General features: G+C 40.5%; 1 protein-coding gene across 15 annotated transcripts in view; it reads right to left on the bottom strand.

Moving 5' to 3' along the window:
- Positions 1-22,348, bottom strand: part of LOC124155779 (glutamate-gated chloride channel) — a 661,010-nt gene that overhangs the window by 111,419 nt on the left and 527,243 nt on the right. For all 15 annotated transcript variants that reach the window (XM_046529880.1, XM_046529974.1, XM_046529888.1 and 12 more), the window contains exons 5-6: positions 12,113-12,381; positions 6,828-6,916 (exon numbers count right to left, since the gene is read on the bottom strand). In XM_046529880.1, coding sequence (XP_046385836.1) covers positions 6,828-6,916; positions 12,113-12,297 — 274 coding nt within the window. In that variant the 5' untranslated portion in view covers positions 12,298-12,381. The remainder of the gene's footprint in view (positions 1-6,827; positions 6,917-12,112; positions 12,382-22,348) is intronic.

The raw sequence follows: 22,348 nt of genomic DNA, 5'->3' as shown, positions 1-22,348 counted from the left end.
AAGTAGAGGCAAGCGGCACGGACCAGTGGACTCGCCGAATCGGCGCCGGTTCTTTCCCGGAGAGTCGCGGAAGTGGCCGTAGACGGAGGAGGAGGGGGAGGGGGGAGGGGAGGCTCGACTCCGCTCGCAGCACTGATAGTCCGCATCTGGAAAAACAAAAGAGGGGGTTTTTGGGGGGGACACTGGCAGGGGGTATTAAGGGGCGGCAGGCACCTACCCTCCCCGCCTTCCCGCTGCCCCCCGAATGAGGGCCGGCAAAGCCTTGAACGCCACAAGCGAACGCGATCGACAAGGAGCGAACGGTCATGGAATGGCAACCTTTTGAGGACCAAGCCACCCTCATCGGCAAAAGCAATGCGATATTCTCGCACCCGAGCCTAAAGGCACAGGAGATTCACTCACTCATTGTCAGTGGTAAAACCCGAAGGATGATTCGATGGATGAGGTGAGAGCTCACCCAGGTTAAGTCCCAAACGTGCGAAATTCACGACATTAGTTTAGGGATGAAAGAACTTTAATCAATTTGGAGGAGCTGTTCCATCATGAACTGCCGAATGAAATCCAAGTTTCCACTTTACATCGAATTTATAATGACAAGACTAGTTTCGATACATTATCATTTTTCGAGTGAGACTGTTCAGAGTCAGACAGAAAATGATACCTATTTATATTATTAAAAAAGGGGAAAATTGCATTTCATTGAAGAGTGCATCGGAGCAGTGAGTCCTTTTCCTGGGCCACATATGGCATCGAGGATCGGTGTACCCGAGGGCTTCACTCGGGATTGGAACCCAGTACCGTGTAGTCAGCAGCCCCACGCTCTGAAAACTCTTTTCAGGATATACGAAGTAGTATATTATGAAATGCATCCGATAAGTCTTTGAAGTATTATTTCAATGAATGAAGGGTGCGATTTCAGAAAATGGACACGTAACAAGACTCATTACGGCGTGAATAATTTTGAGAATAACAATATCCAACATCTCACCTGACCTCGCGCGACCGCATCTCTGATTTATGGACCAGAATGTCGTCTCCCTCCGCCCATGAAGTCGAATCATGCCCTCTCTACCGTGCCCTCGTCCCAAACAGCGCCCTTTTGTTTAGTCGGGTATACGACCAGGTGAGTTAGGCATTGCCGACGTTTAGATGACTATAGTCTATTCACTTCATGTCTGAGGGTGAGCTTTCGTAAGAGCCCGGACACTCTCGGATGGCTTCGCTGATAGGGGAGGGGTAGTACCGAGAGAGAGAGAGAGGAGGAGCGAACATAACGTTGCCAAATGTACATGCCATGCCGCCCTACTTTGTCACTGAAAACGTTTGAATCATAGGTGGACACGGGTATTTTGGCCCCGGTGTCGAGACAATATATCTACTCATTTGGAAGGCATTGGGGATAATCCTTTCATAGAAGCCCATGACATTTTCAGCTACCGCGCTGAATGAGGAACCGTTGTTGAAAGGCATACTTACATTAGACACATACAAGGAGAACGCGTGAAGTTTGGCAACACTGCTCCACGAGCAGATTCACGATGTTCACTCGGCGTAGGTCTGAGAGCGACTCACTGAGGCCACGCCTACTGTTTGCTGAATAGCAAAGGCAAAGTCACATGTCGAGAAACTTTCCCTCCCCTCATCTCCACTTGCTTTGGCCACACCAGCTCACCCGAAGAGATAAAATGAACAGATTATAGCACTGCCATCGCCTTCAGGGCGTTTCCGCAGTGTCTTGAGGATGATGTTAGCGGAGTTAGTCATCAAAACGTCGGTCATATCGAAATAATTCATCTGGTGATGTAACCAAGAAAACTTGGTAAATTTCGTAAGCCATCGTTGAGCCTTACGTAGTAATGCCGCCAATATGCTCAATATACATGTATATAAGACACTTGTATTTATTTAAAATGTAGTCACAACTTGGAGGAGTGTTTAGTTGTCTCGTATAGCTCTTCAGAAATTTGCACCTCAAAGATAGTGTGCTATGTCTGCGTGGTCTATTGTAGACCGCGCGCGGCATGACGAAATTCTGAGTTTCTTGGACTATATGTGCGTCTGCACATTGTGTTCCTTAAACCTTGGAAGTAATTGTTATCCTTGAAATTAATTTTGTTGGTCCAATTAATACTTGGGAACCGTGTTCTCATACATAGCACACTTAGTACAGAAAATCAAACGAATTGTAATACATGGAAACTAGAAATTAACTATCAGCATGATCCCATGGCTAATACGAACATTTTGAAAATTTGTTGCATTTTTGCTCGTTTTTCAAACTTTTTGCATAATTGCATAATTTTAGAAACACAGCGTTCTCTCAGACTGCACGTCACCGGTTAAGGTTTAATGGTGAATTTCGATAGTTATCGAGCTGTGTTGCCCCTTGCAGGTACTATCGTACTAAGCTCATCGTTTCAGCGGGTAGCATACATTTACGGCGCGAAAGTCCCAGAATTAGTGCCGGGCACAAGCAGCAGTATCGATGGATTGCAATGCGATTTTTTCCGGATTTTCTTTACAAAAAGAAGACTTTTCATTGAAAATGGTATGGTCTCACAATCACTATATAATAATCAATCACTGCACAATTAGAATATTTGCCAATAAAAATCTTTTTGATCCCTCCATTTGTTAGTCTTAAGTTATTGCCATTAAGGTATATATTTGTTTATAAAACTTTAAAGTTATTTTTTTGCGAAGTGGTAGTTTTCCAGCGATTTCTGGAACCGAGCATGGTTATAACTTACGTAGGAATGTTAATTTTCTAGTTCCTAAGCCATATCTTTCTTTATTTAAAAGATCGTTTCTTCATTTGGGGCCCAAGATTTTTAATAAATCACCTCGTTTGATCAAAGAGTTAAAGAGTATAAATAAATTTTTTAAGAAGGCTAAAGATTGGTTGCTATCCCATGATAATATAAATGTTCTTTTTTGATATGTTTGTGAATACATATTATTATATATTATTCAATGCATTATTTTTTATATTTTTGTGAAAGTAGAAAAAGAAATTTATTTTATTTTGTCCATATATTATAATTTGATCTTGTTTATTGTAAGTTAATGTCACATATATGTTTCATAAGGATAATGTTGCATAAACATTATATATACTTTCTTTTTTTTTCTGGTCTGCCTTGAATTTAATTTTTAAGATGGTAGCTTCCATGCTGGTTTTATATTTTAACCATTGAAGCTACCTAAAGCTCCATTAATTTTGTGTTGTTAAAAAAAGTGTACATTTAAGGTTGGAGTAATAAATTCATTCATTCAATTCACTCATATAATTTATAATCCCGATCGATAGATCCATAGTGAATCCAAATTACTCGAGATTTTACTTTCAGGTTCTATAAATTCCCTCCGTTGCAATAGGAATTACTGACGCTCCGTTGCATTCCGGTAACACGCTTTTTTGGATAGGTAATAATTGATATAGAGAGAGTCATTTGTAACGAAAGTTCATTATTTTAGGGGTGAAATCATACCGCATCTATTGATTGCAATTTGACACTAAATAGTTGAGCTAAAATCATTGAATCTGGCCATATTGTGCTCGATCGCGTGATTTTAATTTCGAGAAACGACTTGAAGAGAAAGAGGCTTAGATATTTTACTTCCCTGAACGACAGGCTTATGCTTCGAAGTTAGCTAACAGTTTCCAATTCAGGATGACGGAATTCCCAATTTAAAGTCTGAGGCTATCGCTGTGAATTCCTGTGAATTTTAGGCTCAAAACTGACGGATACGAAAATATTTTGAATTATTGAAAACTAAAATTTGCTTTCACGAATAAAATTTTAATTACGTTCCCCAATTTATCAATTGAAGTTAAAATGCCTGATCGAAAATCTGACTGCCGATATCAATTCAACGCCTAGCCATTATCATTTGTTGCATTCTAGAGTTCTCCTGTTGTTACAGGTTTTGGTAAAGCACACCAATCCTGTTACAAATAGAGTAAAGAATTGTACATGAGTGATGGAAATTCGGCCTATAAGAATTTCAAGTGGTCTAGAAAATGTTTATAACGCGATATATAATGAAATATTGTTTTGACAACACCTCTGCCAATACATGCTAATTTGATATGTTCATTACCAGGCAACGCTCCCTGCGGTACTGTATCTTAACGAAAAGTAATTTTTCTGATTTTCCTTACCCAAGATAAACTTTAAGCTTCATTCCAAGCGATGTAATAATTTCAAGTTTGATACATGGTGCTTTATCTTACAATCAGACATAATATTTACATATTTCTTTCTGGGATTTTCTTTGCGGGAGACCGACAATATCTCACATTTTTCCTCACTTGAAACTGATGAAATGACTAATTTGTCTAAATGTTGGCCAAATTAAAAGTTGAAATGAAAGTGTGAACCTTTTCATCAGATAAATATTGATGAGTAAATACGGCCAAAAGTGAACCAAATCTATTTTTAAATATACGAAGGATATTTTGTTTATATAAAGGTAGAACTTTGTAGTATTTTCATATTTTTTAATTGTTTCAGTTGTCACACCCCGAGGCATTTGAGTGACATCGTATTACATGCTTATGCCATTGAAAAAATGTGTAGAACAATGACCTGATTCAGTGTCATTGTTCATAATAATGAAGACCTTTTAACGATAATAACGTTTTACAATATGTTTACCACCACAAGGAAAGTAACTTACAGCGTAATTTTAAAAGTATAAACTTACACGTGGTTCTTGATTGTATTCAGCCATCTGTCACAAATATACTCATTGGATTTGTGGCCTGGATTGGGATGAAAGCTAAAAAATGTCACTCACTTATTCAAAATATTTTGTGGCTACAACGAGATCTCGGTTTGAGTGGCTATTAAAGAAAATAATCCGTTTTGGAGATTAACCTATTAGAAAGTTGAGACCCAATATTCACCCGGTGAAAGTCAATAATTTTTATGATGCACCTTTAGGCTTAATTTCCCATTGTGTGCTCGAGGCATTGAATTATGTCGAGCAGATAATGTTACGAAAAACCATTATACTGCATTCCTTATGATTAGCGAATAATTTGATTTCACAGATAACAAATCTTAATGGGCAGGGCCCTAGGGTGAAACTCAGCTGGGGGTGGTAGTATCTTCGCACGAACTTCGGTCTTACTCCCATTCATACTTATTTATTTGCAATGAAATTAGATGTTAAAATTATTTTCTTCGGAGAAAAATTATTTTAGCCGTCATAAGGTTTTCAAGACTCTATTTATACTTTGCGACGATACATATTTATTCAATTATACTGTTTTTAATAAATAAAACATTCCTTTTATGATTTTACGCGTATACTAACACTTGAGATTTTGCAACTGAATTTTCAATTTATGTTTGTAATGGAATTCATAAAAAATTCAAAAAATAAGGCGATATGAGTAACCTAACATTAATTCACCCAATTGCATTTCTCCTCTCTATCCCTACGTTGTGCGTCGCCTGCATTCAAACCTGGATCACGCAATACTTTACCTTGCGATTGTCCGAAGATTATGCTGAGCATTTAATATATAGTGCCATTTACTTTGGAGCCAGCATGCTGACTATCTAGTATCATTGCCAGCATCTTAGCTATGGGTGCTTATTCTCACCGTGTGCGGAACCCTATCTCGGTTCTTGGTCACGGTTTGACCTTACAATCGCCAGCGACTCAAGTTCGTTCTCTACTTCGATGACGTAAGCAGAAGATGTGTCGCTAAGGCAAAACATAGGTCTTAGCATGAAATAGTTTTTATGATGAGCGATGAGGAGTTTAATCTGGACCACAGCCGTCACACGCCTCAGGAGCTGACGGTGCAATTCGAAACAGTCATCTCAAAACCATGCCATGAGCGACGCAGTAAAATATCTGTGATCAAGGTTGAAGTTGAAGTCAACTGCCTCAACGGGTTGCATGAAGGGATCTATCTCGTTGCGTATGAAAGGACGCATCTCTTAGCGTATAGAATCGAAGGCTCTTTGTTTCACAGACCCAACAGACCCAAACAAACCTTATGCATTTATCATTAGATTCATCCAAAAAAGATTTCGATCATTTTAGATTTGATCCTGACAGCCATATTTATTCGCTCTTGCATCCTTGGACTTGTGCAAGTATCGAGAGATTCCGGAATCGAATTCGGAGACGTAAATCGCAGTCAATGGACGGAGGACAGAGCGACAGGCTCGCGTTGTCTCCGTATGCGACAAACGGAGTAAGTATTGCTAGTCTTCCTAGCTCTCCCCCTCCCTTTGAATTTGAAGTTTAATTCACCTGCGTGAGGTTTTCTCCATTAATTGAATCAACGGGTAAAAATTCTCCTGTGCTAATGCCTTTCTTTCATGCGGTGTAGTGCGGAAGAGAAAGTGTTTATTTAACTTTCTCTCGCGCAAGAGCGGTTTGAGTGCAGGGTGAGTGAATATTTGATTGGGCGATTCGTTCAATCGAAAAAAAGCTCGCAAGTCTTTGCGTTTCATTTGCAAATGCGGTTGAGTTAAGATTGTGGCTTAGCTTGTGGACCCATAAAATGATTTGAAATAAGCATATATCAGCCAGCATCTATTGAGTGAATGCAGTTAACTCAATTTGTGGCCAAGACATACTTCTTGTAATCATAAATATATAATCGTGACTTTGCGATCGAAAAATTGACAGGTACTCGACGGCTGAGATTGAGCAAAGGAGAAGCGAGCTGTGAGTGAAGGCGGGGGAGTGGAGGAGCAGGCAAGTCAACGGATTTGAGCCTCTCTCGAGGACATTCGGTGGGCTGATTGGTGGGGTGGCGGGCAAGACAAATGAAGGCGCGGCGCGCGCTCACTCACCGGTGACCGGAGGCAGGAGTCTCTTGTCGTAGCGCGTGGATTTCAGCAGATCATCCAGGATCTCCTTGTCTGACTTCCCCTCTTGGAATCTGAAAAAAAGGAAGAGAGATAAAAGTCAACGGTTACTAAGATACGATCAAGCTGACTAAACATCGCGTTCCAGGAAAGTGGAAAACAATAATTAGAGTTGCAATAGTTTAGTTCGTTAAGGCAACAGGGATAAAAAAACTGAATTAAAAGATACCAAAAAATACGCCTTTAAATGCATCAATATTCGTTTAGAAGGAAATAATTTCGATGTTTAAGCCAAGAGAATAAATAATTTCGAAATAAATATTAGGTACCTTTGGCGTAAAAATGCATATTTGAAGATTTATTTCGAGCAAAACAATATTTTGTTCGTTGAGATAGCGCATGAGTAACGCTTTAGCAGCTTCAGCACATTCTTTTTGCTCTTCACTAGCTTTGCGGTGTAATTTCTCAGGAATCGTTACGAAAGAATTGGTCAATGGTCAATGGGTGCGCCCGAGCAACTATTCTCCCGGACTAAACTCTTCCCTACATCAGCCTTAAATAATTTATGTGCACCATGAATTGATGATTTTGCAGGTGGGCGAAAATATGTTTTGATATCGTGCCTCTTGAGTATTCTAGCTATTTTGCATGAAACGGTCGAGACGAAAGGTAGGCTAGCAAATGCTATTGGTTTTTCTCCTTCTTCGGTGGCGGTGTTGTGGTTAGTGAAGGCCCTTTTCAGGGCATTGGAAATGTCTCTTTCGTTGTGGCCATTCTTCCGGAAGGTCTTCTTCAGATGAAGTAACTCCTTGTGGAGACTCTCCGAATCACAAATTGTTTTGGCCCGATGGATTACGGTGGGCAAGACCGCTGCCCTTTGGGAAGGATGATGGTGACTTCAACCGTTAAGATAGAGGTCGGTGTGGGTCGGCTTCCGATAGACGCTATGTCCCAATCTTCCATTTCCTTTCCGATAGATGAGTATGTCAAGGAAGGGTATCCTGAAGTCTTTCTCCGCCTCCATGGCGAACTCTATGTTGGGGTGCTGGCTATTCATATGGTCTAAACAATGGTTGAGCGTATCCGATCCGTGTGGCCAAACGATGAAGGTATCATCTACGCACCGGAAAAACATTTCGGCCGTAGGGGGGCACTGGTGAGAGCCTTTTCTTCGAAATCCTCCATGAAGAAGTTTGCAATTAGCGGGGAGAGTGGTAATCCCATGGCCACTCCGTCGGCTTGCTCGTAGAATTCTCCGTCATATTTGAAATATGTAGTCGTTAATGCGTGATGAAAAAGTTTCACCGTGTCACTTTCAAACTTGGATTCCAGCAGGTGCAGCGTATCCCGTAAATTCCGTATTCTGGGAAAGGCTGACCAAAGAGCAATTGAAATTCGAACGGCGACTAACACCATGAATCGTGATGCTGGTTACGCCCTAAGCAACTCCTGGAAACCGGTGCTTATACGTCAGCGAGGCCCGGGAAAAAAGGCAGGAAAAGGCGGAACAATCAAGTGTCACCTGACCAGGAGCCCAAACTATATAAGTCGGATCACTCAACTCGAAGACAAGCCCCGATGACGATGGACGACACGGCCATCGAAACGTCGGCAGAGATAGAGAACCTCATCCGGTGGGGAACCCGAAAAAACTTCAACATCATTATACGCCGGGAAAACCTCAGATCTTTCTCCAGCCAAGAAATTTGTCCATCATTTTACTAAGTCTAATTGAATTTTCTCACGAGTCCAAATATTATATGTAAGCCAAACCCTTCTAGAACTCCAAAAATGTCATCAGATGCTTATTAAAAGTTCCGAAATATCGCTGGTAGTCACTTGAAATGAAACGCTTTCTGACGTCATGGCACGGTACACCATTCACTTCGCTAAGGAATTGTTAAAAGAGAATGAAGTAGTTCTTCTAAGGACAAGTTGACTTAAGAGGGATTTAAGAAGGCACAATGTGACACTTTGACTCACTTATGTCGGCTGTTTCCTGAAAAACAGCGATTGCTTCGTCAATACCGCGATGCGTGGAGTAGCAGCAAGCAGAAAATAAAAATGCGATTGATATAAATTATATTACGAGCGTTTTAAAATGTATTCATTTCTCAAAATAAATTGTAATTCCATCGCTAGTTGAAAATCTACCTTATGTATTTATTTAGTAACCTACCATGCGGTCTTAGATAGTTTTCTCCAATTGGCCGGAGCTGAGAGGCTAATGATCATTAGAAGGTATTAACATAGTAGTTTCTAGATACAGCAATAAGTTTCAAGTATACTATTTACGCTGCATTTACTCGAGTTCTTTATTTTGAAAACGAGTTGAAATGTATTCTGTGTTGGCATTCAGCGAACGTTATGGGCATTAAAATAGCAAACATTGAGTTTACCTTGCCAAAAGCCTCATATTTCTCGTATACTCCTTATTTTACCCTGTGGTGTAATCGCAATCACTATTTATTCTTTTGAATAGCCAAATGCAGGTAAATTCCTTCATAGTTAATCCTTCAATGTTAGGCTAATAGGTTTATTTCTAGGGTTGTTCAGAAAATGAAAAAATGATGCATTCTAAATTTGGTGGCCATCGAGAAAAACTGGCGAATCGATAAAACCGTACAGTAATCCTGATTCAAGAGTGTACTTACGTTGAGAAATATCCCGTTGAAAATGTACATAATGTATTTAACACCACCCTGTACGACATGAACCACTTTCTTCTCTTATTTTTGTCCATCTGGGACACAAGCAAAAACCTCCCCCGGAATGGAAATAGAGGTACTTGAGCGACGAGGAACTATTCACGATTTACATAGTTTTCACATGGTTTTCTCTTAAAGATCCATATTGCAATACACTTATTGCATTTAACAAATGATATACATGTGTAACGTAGATCACAATCTGCAATCAACTTATTTTTATTTCATCTTTCCAAGTCTCCCAAACCAATCCCTTTTCTTTGTTTCAACGACGCCTTGACAACCAAACATTTACTGACGTTAAAACAGCAATTATTTTTCCCAAATTTGCGCTTAAGCCCCTTCATATACAAATTTTCTATCCACTTGCCCGCTCTGTAATCAATGGATTACGTGCCGAGACGTCACGTGCCGATGCTCCGACTCATATCTCAGCCAAATAACTTTATTCATCCGCGAAATTTTCGGCGAGTATATTTAAGGTTGGGAACTTCTTATTCTAGTACCTTTAAAAAAATTGTGTATGTTCATCATTCAGGAGATGCTACGCATGGAGCTTGTTTCTTTATAGGGTGCGACCGGAATTGGAGCCCCTTATTTTTCTAAACAATAATAGGCCTTCCAGCAATCGGAAATGATCTCAGTTCCAGGCGATACCCATTTCTTAGTAACACCAAGTGATTCCTCGGCTGACCTATTAGGAACCACTTGGAAAAAAATTTTTTCGTCCCCCTTTCAATTCAACCAAACACCCATTCACCCTACACATACCTACTTCTTCTTGCTTCCTTTTTTCTTCCATGCTTCATTTTTCCAAATTTACTTTCATCAATTTCGACAGTCATTCCCACTCCTCCAATTTGAGTGCTTTCTTCAATCAATACAGTCTCACACACTTCTCTACAAAAACTATACCAATCAGTCACTGTTTTATCCGTCACTTTCAAAACTGCCATATTGTACTTTTGCATACACAGCCCTAACCATTTACTAGTCAATTTTAAAATTTCATTACATTCATGCAATTGACATTCATGCGGATTATTTTGAGTTTGATTTTTACATACCCATTCATACCCATCAGTCTACTTTGGTCTCTGAGTTAATTTCATTTGCCTTTCACACTTAGGACATTCATAACTTAACGCAATCAAACCTTCATTCATACACCAATTTAACACACACTTTTGTCCGTAAACAGGCAGTAAAGCGAAATATCCGCTAGAATATTTAACCTCTCTTGAAAAAAATTAATCCAAATTCTTTTTGTAATCCACTTCCATCAAAGTCATGTTCGAACGTTTTATGAAATGGTAACTTCGATAATAAATCCGATTTGTTGATAAAAATTTAGTAACCATAACGCGCGGGGAAAATAGTTCTAGAAACCGCCGCCAATCCGCCAATTGGCGAATAAGGGGCTCCAACTCCGGTTCACCCCTTTATAGGATTAAGGCTTGGACGTTGAGAGCACCAGAATATGTCAAGAGTGGAAGTTTTCCAGTTGTGGTGCAAGTGGTGCCGAAGGTGATGCCGGATCTGGTGCCGAAGAATGATGAAGATAAAATGGATTGTCCGAGTAAGTAATGAGGAAGTACCAAGAAGACAACTGGTGGAATACGCAAGTCCCGTGTGGTCCCCACACACACTTGGTAACAAGATAAGACTGGAGGCCCAGCAAAGACGTTTTATTCGTCTGGTTGGTGTACGAATGGGTTTCGGCTATATGGATGTTCCTGTGGAAGACCTATCCAGGGTTCTCAATCTTCCACCTCTTGCCCTGCGGCGTGACGTAGCCGATGTAGTCCTGTTAGTTAAATTTATTAATGGCAACGTAAACTGCTCGGATCTCCTAGCTGAAATCGACTTCAGAATCCCAACTACTACAAGATCCCGTGACATTTTGAGCCGCAGATACCATGCAACCAATTTCGACTTCAACAGTCCTCTTGCAAGATTTACCCGCCTTGGAAATCAAGTAGCGTCCGAATGCGACCTCTTTTTTGACAGCCTATATAAAATCCGCAGACGGGCCTCCCTTCTCCTGGTTCCTTGACATGTCGTTCTCTTGTTCTTGTTTCTCTTGTTCACTTTACTTTGTCTAACCTTCTTCGTTGTCACACTCCCCTCTGATATTTGACAAACTTCATACCATCTTATGTTTCATATACCACTTAAATTATTACTGTATATTATCACTGTGTATTATTACTGTATATTATTGTAAATTATTGTATTATTTATCGTAAATTATTGTATTGTTTATCGTAAATTATTGTATTACTATTGTAAATTGGCTGCTGCCGTTGGAAAATAAATAAAGAGTGGTAGAAAAGAAAAATTTTCTAAAAACCTTAAGGACTGGACGGGACAATTTAGTTGGCCACATTATGAGGCATGTTGGCCTGGTGAAGATAATCGTAGGACAAGGGGAAGGGAAGAAGGGCAAGGGACGGCCCCGAATCGACAGTGACCATCGCGACAGTGATCACTTTCGCGACGAAAAAAAAATGATCGAGTGATTCAGGCTTAAAACAGTGTTAATTACAGTGTCTCACTTACATTTCGGAGGAGGCTGCCGCTTCCCAGGCGCCACCTAGCGCCACCAGCGTCACCGCGCAGAAGATGAGGAGAGCCCTGGCCAACGACGATCCGCCGCCGCCTCCGCCCCCGGCAGGGTGGTGGTGGTGCCATGGTGCGCGCCCGGGTGTAGGTGGTGCGGGGTGCCGGCGGCGGGTGTCCACCATGGTCCACCCGTCGGCGCCCTACCGCCGCTGGCGGCGAAGCTCAGGCCCGAACCAGCCGCGCCCCTCCCACACCCGGGTGCTCATCTGCAATGACAAGAGGAGGCACGGACATTATTAGTGACGGACGAGTGGAAAGCATCTTAAAATTACGAGGAAAAAATGCGAAAAAAATTGGCTGTTTACTCATCCTACTACTAACTATTTGTTAATTTAAATTTGATATTTACTCTGTGACTTTAAATTTGATAATTATGATGATATATTTGGTAGGGATGGTCGGATCGGATAACTCGGATCCAAATATCCGCGGATATTGCCCTTCATCGGATACATCGGATCCAAAGTCGCGGAAGACAGCGGATCTGGATCCGAAATTTTGAATAATAGCTTCAGTGAATGCAACGGGTCGAAAGAGTTCAAAGTCTCTCTTCGAATGTGCCGTCGCATGCGATTATTGTCCTACGCCACTGGTCAGTGGTGTATCTGAAGATTTTCCTATTTTCATTTCCAAACCCAAGCGTTACATTTTAGGTCCTGAGCATGTAAAGATGTAAAAAAAACAACTTGAAAGCCTATAAAAATGATTTTTAATTTATAAAAATATTAGAATGTGTTTTGAGCATTTCTTCGATTGTACGTACCCAGAATAAACTTGAATAATTACTTCGTTTAATAGCAGGAATCGCAGGAAAATGCATATGGATCCGAAAATATCCGATCCGAAAGATCCGGCTCCAAAAATCAAGGATCCGATCCGGATCCGAAAAAAATCCTGGATCCGTCCATCACTAATATTTAGTCAAAGATATTATTTTTGTTAATTTTCCTACATGCTCTTTATTTTCCGCTATTTGAACCGATGCAATGAAAATAATTTTATAGTGATGGTAATAGGTCTCTGAACACCTATGTAGGTAAAGACGTTTCTGAAAAGTAGGTGTAATTATTAAGCTAAAAGTTATAACAATATGGCTGTAAAGTCATCTATTTTTTTATTATGAGCATTTAAAATACGTCTCACAAGCCATCAAGGAAAAACGTAATTCGCACCGCCGCCATGTTGAATGACGTCAACTCATGCAATAGTGTTGTTCTTAACCACCTTGACCGTGCACATTATTGAAGTTTACAGTGGAGATATTGTGGTTATTACGCCGTATTTTTCGTGTCGTAGTTATTCCTCGATATGTCGCAGCGTATAGCTTCAAGTACTGCATTGTGCCTAAGTGCAGAAATACGACTAATAAACACGATACGATACGATACGATACGACAAATACGATAAACAAATAAATATGTTCATACGGTCACCCAAGACTTAGAACGAAGATTGGTTCGTATGCGAAAGTGCCGACGAATGTGAATGAATGAAAAAAATGAATTATAATATTAACGCATTGTTTATCAGATTTGACACAATCCTATACCTACTCATCTTCACCAGTGGAAAGTTTTTTCACTTGCTGGCTTTATCCACTTCGAGGGGATCTCTATCCAACACTTTTTGAAAAATGTGTATTCCTCAAGGAGACTAATGCAACCATATAGAGCAAAATTTGAGAAGTTTTACTTTAAAAAATAAAAAATATATTTTTAAAACATACCTTAGAAATTTCTCGTGTACTATTTGTAACTATCCTTACGAGCAAAAACAGGTTAAATATTTTTTAAGATCTCTTAGTTTCCATAAGGTGAGGTGGGGTAAGTGCGACCCCCCTTCAGGTAAATCGTATTTCCGTTCTCGAAGCAGGTGGCGGTCGTGCAACATATTCCACACATTGTTATGAAACCAGAGCCAACGACTTTGCAATACTTATCCCTTAATTTCTCGTTCCACATGCTTAGGAAATATACCCGTCCGTTCATCTCCTAGTCTTAGTTGGTTGTGAGGAGAGGCTACAACGTAGTTCTCTTCTTCATGGATTGGTTTTCCTTGCTTTACTTTAAATTAGGAACTCGGGTCATTATATTTAGTTTAGATGGGGGGGGGGGGGGGGTTCGCACTTTCCCCGTCGTAACCATTCATTCCTACCTTCCGGGGCAAGTGCGACCCCCTGCCGCACTTACCCCAGGATACGAGGTTGAAGTATGGATTGAATTTTTAGCTTCTGTCTAACAGTTCTTGCGTTAAACTTTTAGTTCCTGTCTGGCAGTTCTTGCGTTAAACTTTCTTAAATAAATGTTGCAAAACACCGAAGTTTGTAAAAACTAGGTCTTTTAATTGGAGTCCTCTCATTAACTCTTATTTTGAAGGTTTATCTGATAAAGATAGCTTACTTCAGTTTGTTGATTGATTATGATAGGGCATTGGATATAATATCTTCTGACGAGGAGGGTGTAGACGACATGGTATTAATGCCTGAAACAAGATAGCATGAGTCGAAAAAGCTTAACAAAATCGGTGACAAACATTCAAAATGGAGATTGGATTCTGGCTAGATTCAGCAGCAAAAAGTCAGTTGCTCACTATGTAGGGAAAATTCTGGAGATTAATGAATAAGGTGATGCCGTGGTTTGCTTTTTGAGGACATTTTTTGGAACTGAAATAAGTTTCACCTGTCCATGGAATGAGGATTCCAGCGAAATACCTAGGGAAGGTGTTGTAAAAATATTACCGAAGCCCCCTGTCGGCCGTCGACCGGCCGGCTTACAAATGTTTTTTTTTTCAAAAAGTATTTCAAATACTGTTTTAGATTTCAAACTCCCAAGTCACAGGTATTGTGCACTTCAATTTTGCCCAACCCTACTTACATAATACTTGAACTGCTCTCAGAACTAGCTATGCAATCATTACAAGAAAGGCTGTTAACTTCCACCTCACCGTCCTCCTCAAAAACTCGTGCCTCCACATAATAGGTTGTGCTCGGGGCACACACGAGCTTGAACGATACATTCGTTTTGATTGTGCGTAATCTACACGCAACCAATGGCAATCTAAAAATATGTTTAGACACTGTGGTTTAGAGTGTCAATGGCGTCGTCAGCGTAATCTTCTCGTCCGACCCTAATAAATGTAATTTCATTGTTAAATTTCGTAAAACACATTTAATATGTATTTTACAAGAGCCGGTGATATTATATTTCCATAGCTATGCATCTTCACTCCCCGGCTTTCAGCATGCATGTAGCAATTTCTGTTGCTGATGTAAATAAAGATTGCTGCCGTTGTAATTTTCGGCAAGTTTCCGGTGTCAGCCTTGGTGAAACCAGGTTCCGTGGCGTTTGCTTTTTACGATAAAACCTCCGAAAGATATATAAGAAATAAAACCTCTCTTAAAGTCGTTAAATAAACCGAGAAATTTGGTGACAATGCGCAACGCCACTGGATTTCCCACTTGATTGCATGAGCTGACATCACTTTCCGGCTGGCCAATGGAATTACGTTTTGAAGTGGGTGTGTTTTTGGAACAGTTTCGGTCATTTCTTTTCTAAATTCTTAAGAAAATATGTGAAATGAGTGCGTTAAAGTGGCCTTTATGATATTTTTAGTATATTTTACGATTTTTAGTTAGTATTTGAAGGGATATAAAAATTTTGTCCAGAGACCTATTATAACATCGGTCCGCCTTCTAGATTACCTAAAGCTTCTGATATTTGGCTTATGTCTTTGTAAGTACTTAATGTGGAGTAATAAACGTTATTATCATTAAAAATGAAGTCCCTCACCAAATCTGCTTGATAGTCGATTTTTATGGAGTTCAAGCAATAATGAGAACCGTATTTATTGATATTCCTCGATTCCTCGTCGACTTATTGAGCCACATGCGGCGAAGAATCAACAGTCATAACAGTTTCCCACATTTGATGATGACGTCACAAACTCCGAACGTGTGAATCACGAATACTGGCCTGTTCCTCAGCTTTCAGTAAATCGGTTTCCCACGGTTCGTTGCTGTCAACTCTCATTTCAGTTATTCCTTTCCTCAATTTTACCGTTAACAAGTTAGTGGTAGGGTTGTATACCTAATGACGTCACCAATAGGGTGGTTTCCAATTATTTTTTTATTGCCCGAATCGAAAGATTATTACTCCTGGAGTACGTATTTCACGCTTTTAGACTTTTAATGGCGATATCATTTTTCGCGACTAAATCAAAAGTGAAAATTTTCAAGCGCGCGAAAACGGGACGGCTAAGTACGAATGGTGGGAAAACACCGTGTAACGTCATTCTAGTTCCCGCTGTCGCCGTAGGAGGTGACCTTTGGGCAAGTATTTGAGTGCTGATACAATTATGGTCCTTATATAAGGACCATGGATATGATGCAGGCTGCTAGCAGGTAAAGGCTTGGCTTAAATAAGAATTATGAATACCCTATCAAACAAAGAAAACTTTCCGACTTTAGGCTGTTTTAATAGGTGATTATAAAGACATGTTTCCCTGAGCTCTGTGCCTCATGCATACATTGGTAATCTCAGACGATGTAAAACTCCTATCTACTCGTATAGAAACTAGATCCCTGTGATGTCACGTGGATTGGCATCGTATGGGCGCCCATCAGGCCTTTTTCAAATGCGGTTAGAATTGACCAATGCCATTTGTCTAAACTGGGATTTTTAAAACCAAATAATTTTTATAATATGAATACACTAATGGTGGGTAACGAATCGCAATCAATGCCTTACGTTTTCTTTGATGAAGGAAACTACCATATTATCCCAAAATGGTCGGCAACTTTCGGGTTGCTTTAATTTTAAACAAATGAGGGAATGGTTGGATGTGAATGACGTTTGTTTTATCGTAAAAATTTTACCTCACCATCTACCGAATTATATGCGAGAATATCAGGTTTGGGTGTGATTGAACTAACCGTTCGTCCGATGGTTGTTAAACCATAGTTTTCTTGTCATCTTTTGCCAAGGGCAGAATAATTCCGACATCGGATCTCTCTAAAACACTTCCCTCTTAAAGGCCAAAGCAGTCGGTCGCCTCCTCCTCATGCCATTACCAATAGAGTGCAGCAATTAATTTCAATGGTTTCTCCTCGCTTTCATATTCGCCCTCTCAAAGTACAGACTCGGCACTCACATTGAGGAAGGAAGGGAACCCTTTCCCCCTCTTTCCTGGGAAGGGGGTAATAGCCCCCTCCATTGACACGGCCCGAGGAGGCAAGCGACGCGACTTGCTCTCAGCGATTACAAGACGGCGCGCACTCCCCGAGACCGGCATTCTGTACGCGCAGTTTGTCGTTCAGTTATTTGCACTGCGGAACGGAGGGCGCTCCGTGGCTGCAAAAACGCCTCCCTCCGCAAGATCCACTGAACTAATGGCAATGGAATTATCATCGCACTGCTCCACGAGCGTGATCGGCAGAAGGTAAGGCGCAAAATTTGAATCCAAGGAAGCTTTACAAGTCATCAAACTGTCGTTTAGGGCTCCCGTATTTTTACAATGGAAATTAATCCAATATTTTTAGAACTCCTCTTTCAATTTCTCTTTCCCCCAAATGGGTGGCTTCCCATTATTTTTTTAATGCTTAAATCGAAGGATTATTACTCCTGGAATACGTAATTCGTGCTCTTAGATTTATAAATGACGATATCTATTTTTTGCGATTAAATAAAAAGTGAAAATTTTCAAGTATGCGAAAACGCGACGGCTAAGTATGAATGCTGGGAAAACCCCGTGTGACGTATTTCTGGTTCCAGCTGTCGCCTTGAGACCTTGGAGTGAGGCTTTGAGCGCTGATACGACGCAGGCTGCTAGCAGGTAGCAGAGTAGCCTCGCAGGTAGCGCTTGGCTTAAATAAGGATTATTATTACCCTATCAAACGAAGGAAACTTTCCGACCATAGGCAATTTTAATGGGTGATTATTAAGAGATGTTTCCCCGAGCTCTGTGCCCCATGCATGCATTGGTAATCTCAGACGATGTAAAACTCCTATCTACTCGTATAGAATCTAGGTCCCTGTGACGTCACGTGGAATGGCATCGCATAGGCGCCAATCTGGTTTTTTTCAAATGCGGTTAAAAGTGACCATTAACATTCGTCTAAACTGGGATTTCTAAAACCAAATAATTTGTATATTATGCATACACTAATGGTGGTTAAGGAACCGCAATCAATCCCTTTCGTTTTCTTTGATGAAGGAAACTACCCTATTACATTTCTCTCGCTATTGCGCCCTTTTACATGGTCTCCCTTACGGGCCCTTCTCCTAACATGCTCCATAGTTTCATTTCTTCCCATTTCCTTCTGTAGTTCTCTTAGTTTCTCACCCTATCCACCCTTTCAGCGTCCAACGCCAGAACCAGGTTTTGTATGAAGGCTTTCAGTCTTTTCTGGTCAGTGTTTCAATATTTGTGAAATGGAAATGAATGGTAATAATAGTTTGTATAGACGTAAAAATATTATGCAGCCATTTCACCCACTGAAAGTTTTAGGCTACAAGGCTGGGCCGCTGGGTCTCAAGTCCCGATTCCTTAGCCGCCCCTGGACGCCACAATTCCATTGCATTGAATCCAATTCCGTCGTCCCTCCGAATGGGTTCGCTAAGTATCTCTTGAAATTGCAATCCATTGAAAGAATTCGGTAGATCCAAGGGAATTATTTAATATGATTGCACAAAACGTTTATCTCAATGCCCATAGGAATTAAAAATCTTCCTCAAACAGCTATATACTCTCCTAAGTGTAAAACAATTCGCGAAAGATGCCACCCACCTTCCTTGAGTCAATGACGTCAACAGCGTTTAATCTCATCTCTTCGCTCATTGACTCGTTCAGGGAAAACCTTTCATTGGAGGAAGGAACCGCTCAAATGAGTGTAAACAACACTTTGTCGTGCGCAAAACACTGAGCAGTAGCTGAGAAGCGGCGACCAGCTCGACATCACCAAGTTACGTCAACAGCTTATTAGCAATAGGGCCGAGGTTGTCAATTATTAGCTGTAAATCGTTCAAAAGGAAGGCGGCAGATGAAAAAGTGAAAAACTATGAGTGTATTTAGTTTCCAAGATCAATACCACAATAAACCGTAAAAAATACCGTCGGTGATGGAGCTCATTTGCACCCACTGCCACCACTCCCACAACACTCCCCCGCCCCTTCCCCCTTCCCCTCAGCGTCGGATTTCACGGCACATTACGCGCGCGTCGGCGGCGGGGAGCCACGTGGTCGACCCCTCCCCTCCCTCCCCCCTCCCTCCGCCCGCGTCGCTTTCGGCCCCATTAGCGCCTTCTTGGTTAGTGCGGGGAAAAAGTAAATGGCCGCTGGAAGAGGAGGGGGGAATTCATCGCCCTCGACACGCGCTAATGGACGCCTCATGTCCATCACGGGCGGGATCTCTCTCTCGCGTCGCGTCGATTCGATTCAAAAGCGGGCGATTCAATCACGCCGCTCCAATGAGAGAGAGAGAGGCGCCCTAAAGTAAAACGTATCACGCCCTCTCCAACGATTCCGTCTCCTTTTGTGACGCTTAACTCAGTGGCGTAGCCAGGGGGGGTTCAGGGTCTCCGGACCCCTCCCGAAATATACAAACACAATCATTATCCTTCATAAAAGGAAACAAAATATTGAAAAATCAGGAAGTTACAAAATATTTCTTTGACTAATGAAGTTTTTTCGATTGTGTAGAGTGTTGAAATTAGTTGAAAACCCATTATTTAGTACTCTGGTTTTCAAAAAATTTCCCCCCTGGTTTTGGACCCCCCCGAACGAAATTCCTGGCTACGTTACTGACTTACTCGCTTGAATGGTGAAATGCTGAAAGCTGCTGAAAGAAAGGATGCTGAAAATAAAATGGACGAATAAATGAGGAGGTATTTAGATGAAAGGAGAAGAAAGGACACACTGTGCGCCTAAGAAGAAGAACACGGTGAATTGGCCCCGTGATCAGAGGCAGCAGTGAACGCGTGAGAAATATTATGGATGGAAAAATGAATGGCGAAGTCTCGAGAGGAAGACCAAGAAACAAATGCACATCTAGGACTGGAGAAGGAGAGCCTCAGGGAATTTAAAGTACCAGCTAAGGGGAGGTGGGGAGAAACGGAGGGAGCATGCAGTTTACCAATCTTAGAATTATGCGTGTTAGTCGTTTACAATTTATGTATTCATAAATAAATTTTAAGGCATGTACAATCCTTCGTCGACATAGGTTTTCACATAAAAATATCTATAAGAAATCTTCTTCATTAGCAATTTCGCATTTTTTCAAAGAATAAAGTGTAACAATCAGTCCTCAAACATGGATTTCTTCTCGAAACCTGTGACACCGAAAATTTCGTGCACGGAAAAGAAAACCATTTTGATGCGGCATTCTTTTCTTTGAGAAGAGGGAAAAATTTCCTACGATTATTCACATCGAAATCCCCAATAGGGTTAGGAGGTCATATTCTGTTCGAATTGGCGTGAGATATCTTTTCTGAAATTTTTAAGATGGTAGTAAGGGTTTTAAACGAAGAACGAGTCATAGAAAAAGACCTTTGAGCGGGCGTGTTGCGTTCTCTTAATTCCATTTTTAAAACGAGGCAAATAATTACAAAGTGGGAGTTATTGAGAGGCAATAGTAAAAGGAAATGAAGAAAATTTATCCGCAGGGGTTGAAATTTACATGAGTATAAAAATGCTGAGGAGGATAAATATTTTCACTCTTTAACATATGTGAAAAATGAAGGAGACCGTTGCAAGAAGCAGAAAGATAAACACGATCCAATTTCGAAGGAATAATGCGGGAGTGGCTAGAATTAGTGAGGATGGGTGGCCTGTGAAGAGGAGTGCATGCGGGTCTCTTGAATTAAGAAGTTAATTAAGGTAGACCAACCGCTGTTCCATCTCTCTTTCTCTCATTCTAAGTTGTTCTCTTGTGGAACCTATGAGATTCGGCCTAAGTCTCAAGAGATTGCATCAGTTCCGTTTGACCGGACATACATTGTCCGTTTTCTCGACGCAACTAATTTTAAGAAGCTTAATCCATGATCTTGAAATTTTCAGGATATATCTTCAAGTCAATGCTTTACGCAGATCTTTGCGTCAACTATTTAAAACTAAATGACTTCTGCTTTCAATTGCATCATTAAATAGCTAATCGTTAAAAAAGTAACGCAAGGGTGACCCTATACTGCTTTTCCCAAATGATTTTTTTGGTATAACGAATACTGCATATTTTTTTGACAAAACGATACATATCTTATATTCCAAAAGAAAGGGCTCTAACCCTTAAGCCCCAAAAAATTTCCTAGTTTAATCAAGAAAGGTAAAACGTATAGCAATATTTCATGTTCTTAGCGTCGCCATCCTTGCGTTTAATTAAATTTTAGACTGTAATTTCTATAGAATACAGTATTGGAAAGACTTTTTTTGTTCCCGTCAATCCTTGATGTACAGATACTTGAATAATAGATATGCCGCAGAAGATAACATTTTGAAATTTTTACTTGGAGTATGGCTCCATGCGAAAGATTTACCTAAAATTTCACATCGTTTTCTCACCATCCTAAGGCATCTCCGCATCCCGAAAATCTCTCCGCTGAATCTTAGGTGTATCGCCTACAAATAACCGCCTCCGAATTACTTTTCTCCCAGAACCTTCTCCGAAAATTTCTTCTCCCTCTCTGAAAATTTCTGCTTTGTTAACAGAAGAGAGGTGGAATGAAGATTACGGGTCCTTATGAATCATAGATTTTCCTGTTCAATTCAGGGGCACTTAAATACGTGATGAATCCGAGAGAGAGATGGGCTCATGATTAAGGTGAAAAATGCACCTTCAATAATGATTAATTGAAAGTTATAAACGCTGTGCTTGGAATATTTATGCGCACGAATTACGAATAATTAACAACACGTAATTTATGTAGGAAATTAAAGATTCAAGAGTCAGGATATCGATCGCCGTCAACGGAAAATTGTGGTTAGCAGTGAAGCACTTGTAGTACTAACTGTATGCACGCTGATAATGCCTAGGGAGATTAAGTATTCAAATCGATCATTAAAAAGTGTTCGTAACACTCGGATTGGAAACAATTTCCAAAAAAAGAGTCGTCGAATGAAAAATATATCTATAAATTACGTGGTGAGCGTAAAATTCCATTTTTTGAAGAGATTTGTGCGAACGAAT

This window comes from Ischnura elegans, chromosome 1 (assembly GCF_921293095.1).
Source record: "Ischnura elegans chromosome 1, ioIscEleg1.1, whole genome shotgun sequence".
NCBI lineage: Eukaryota > Metazoa > Arthropoda > Insecta > Odonata > Coenagrionidae > Ischnura > Ischnura elegans.
Note: the sequence above shows the minus strand (reverse complement) of the source record. Positions and strands in the feature narration are given on the sequence as shown.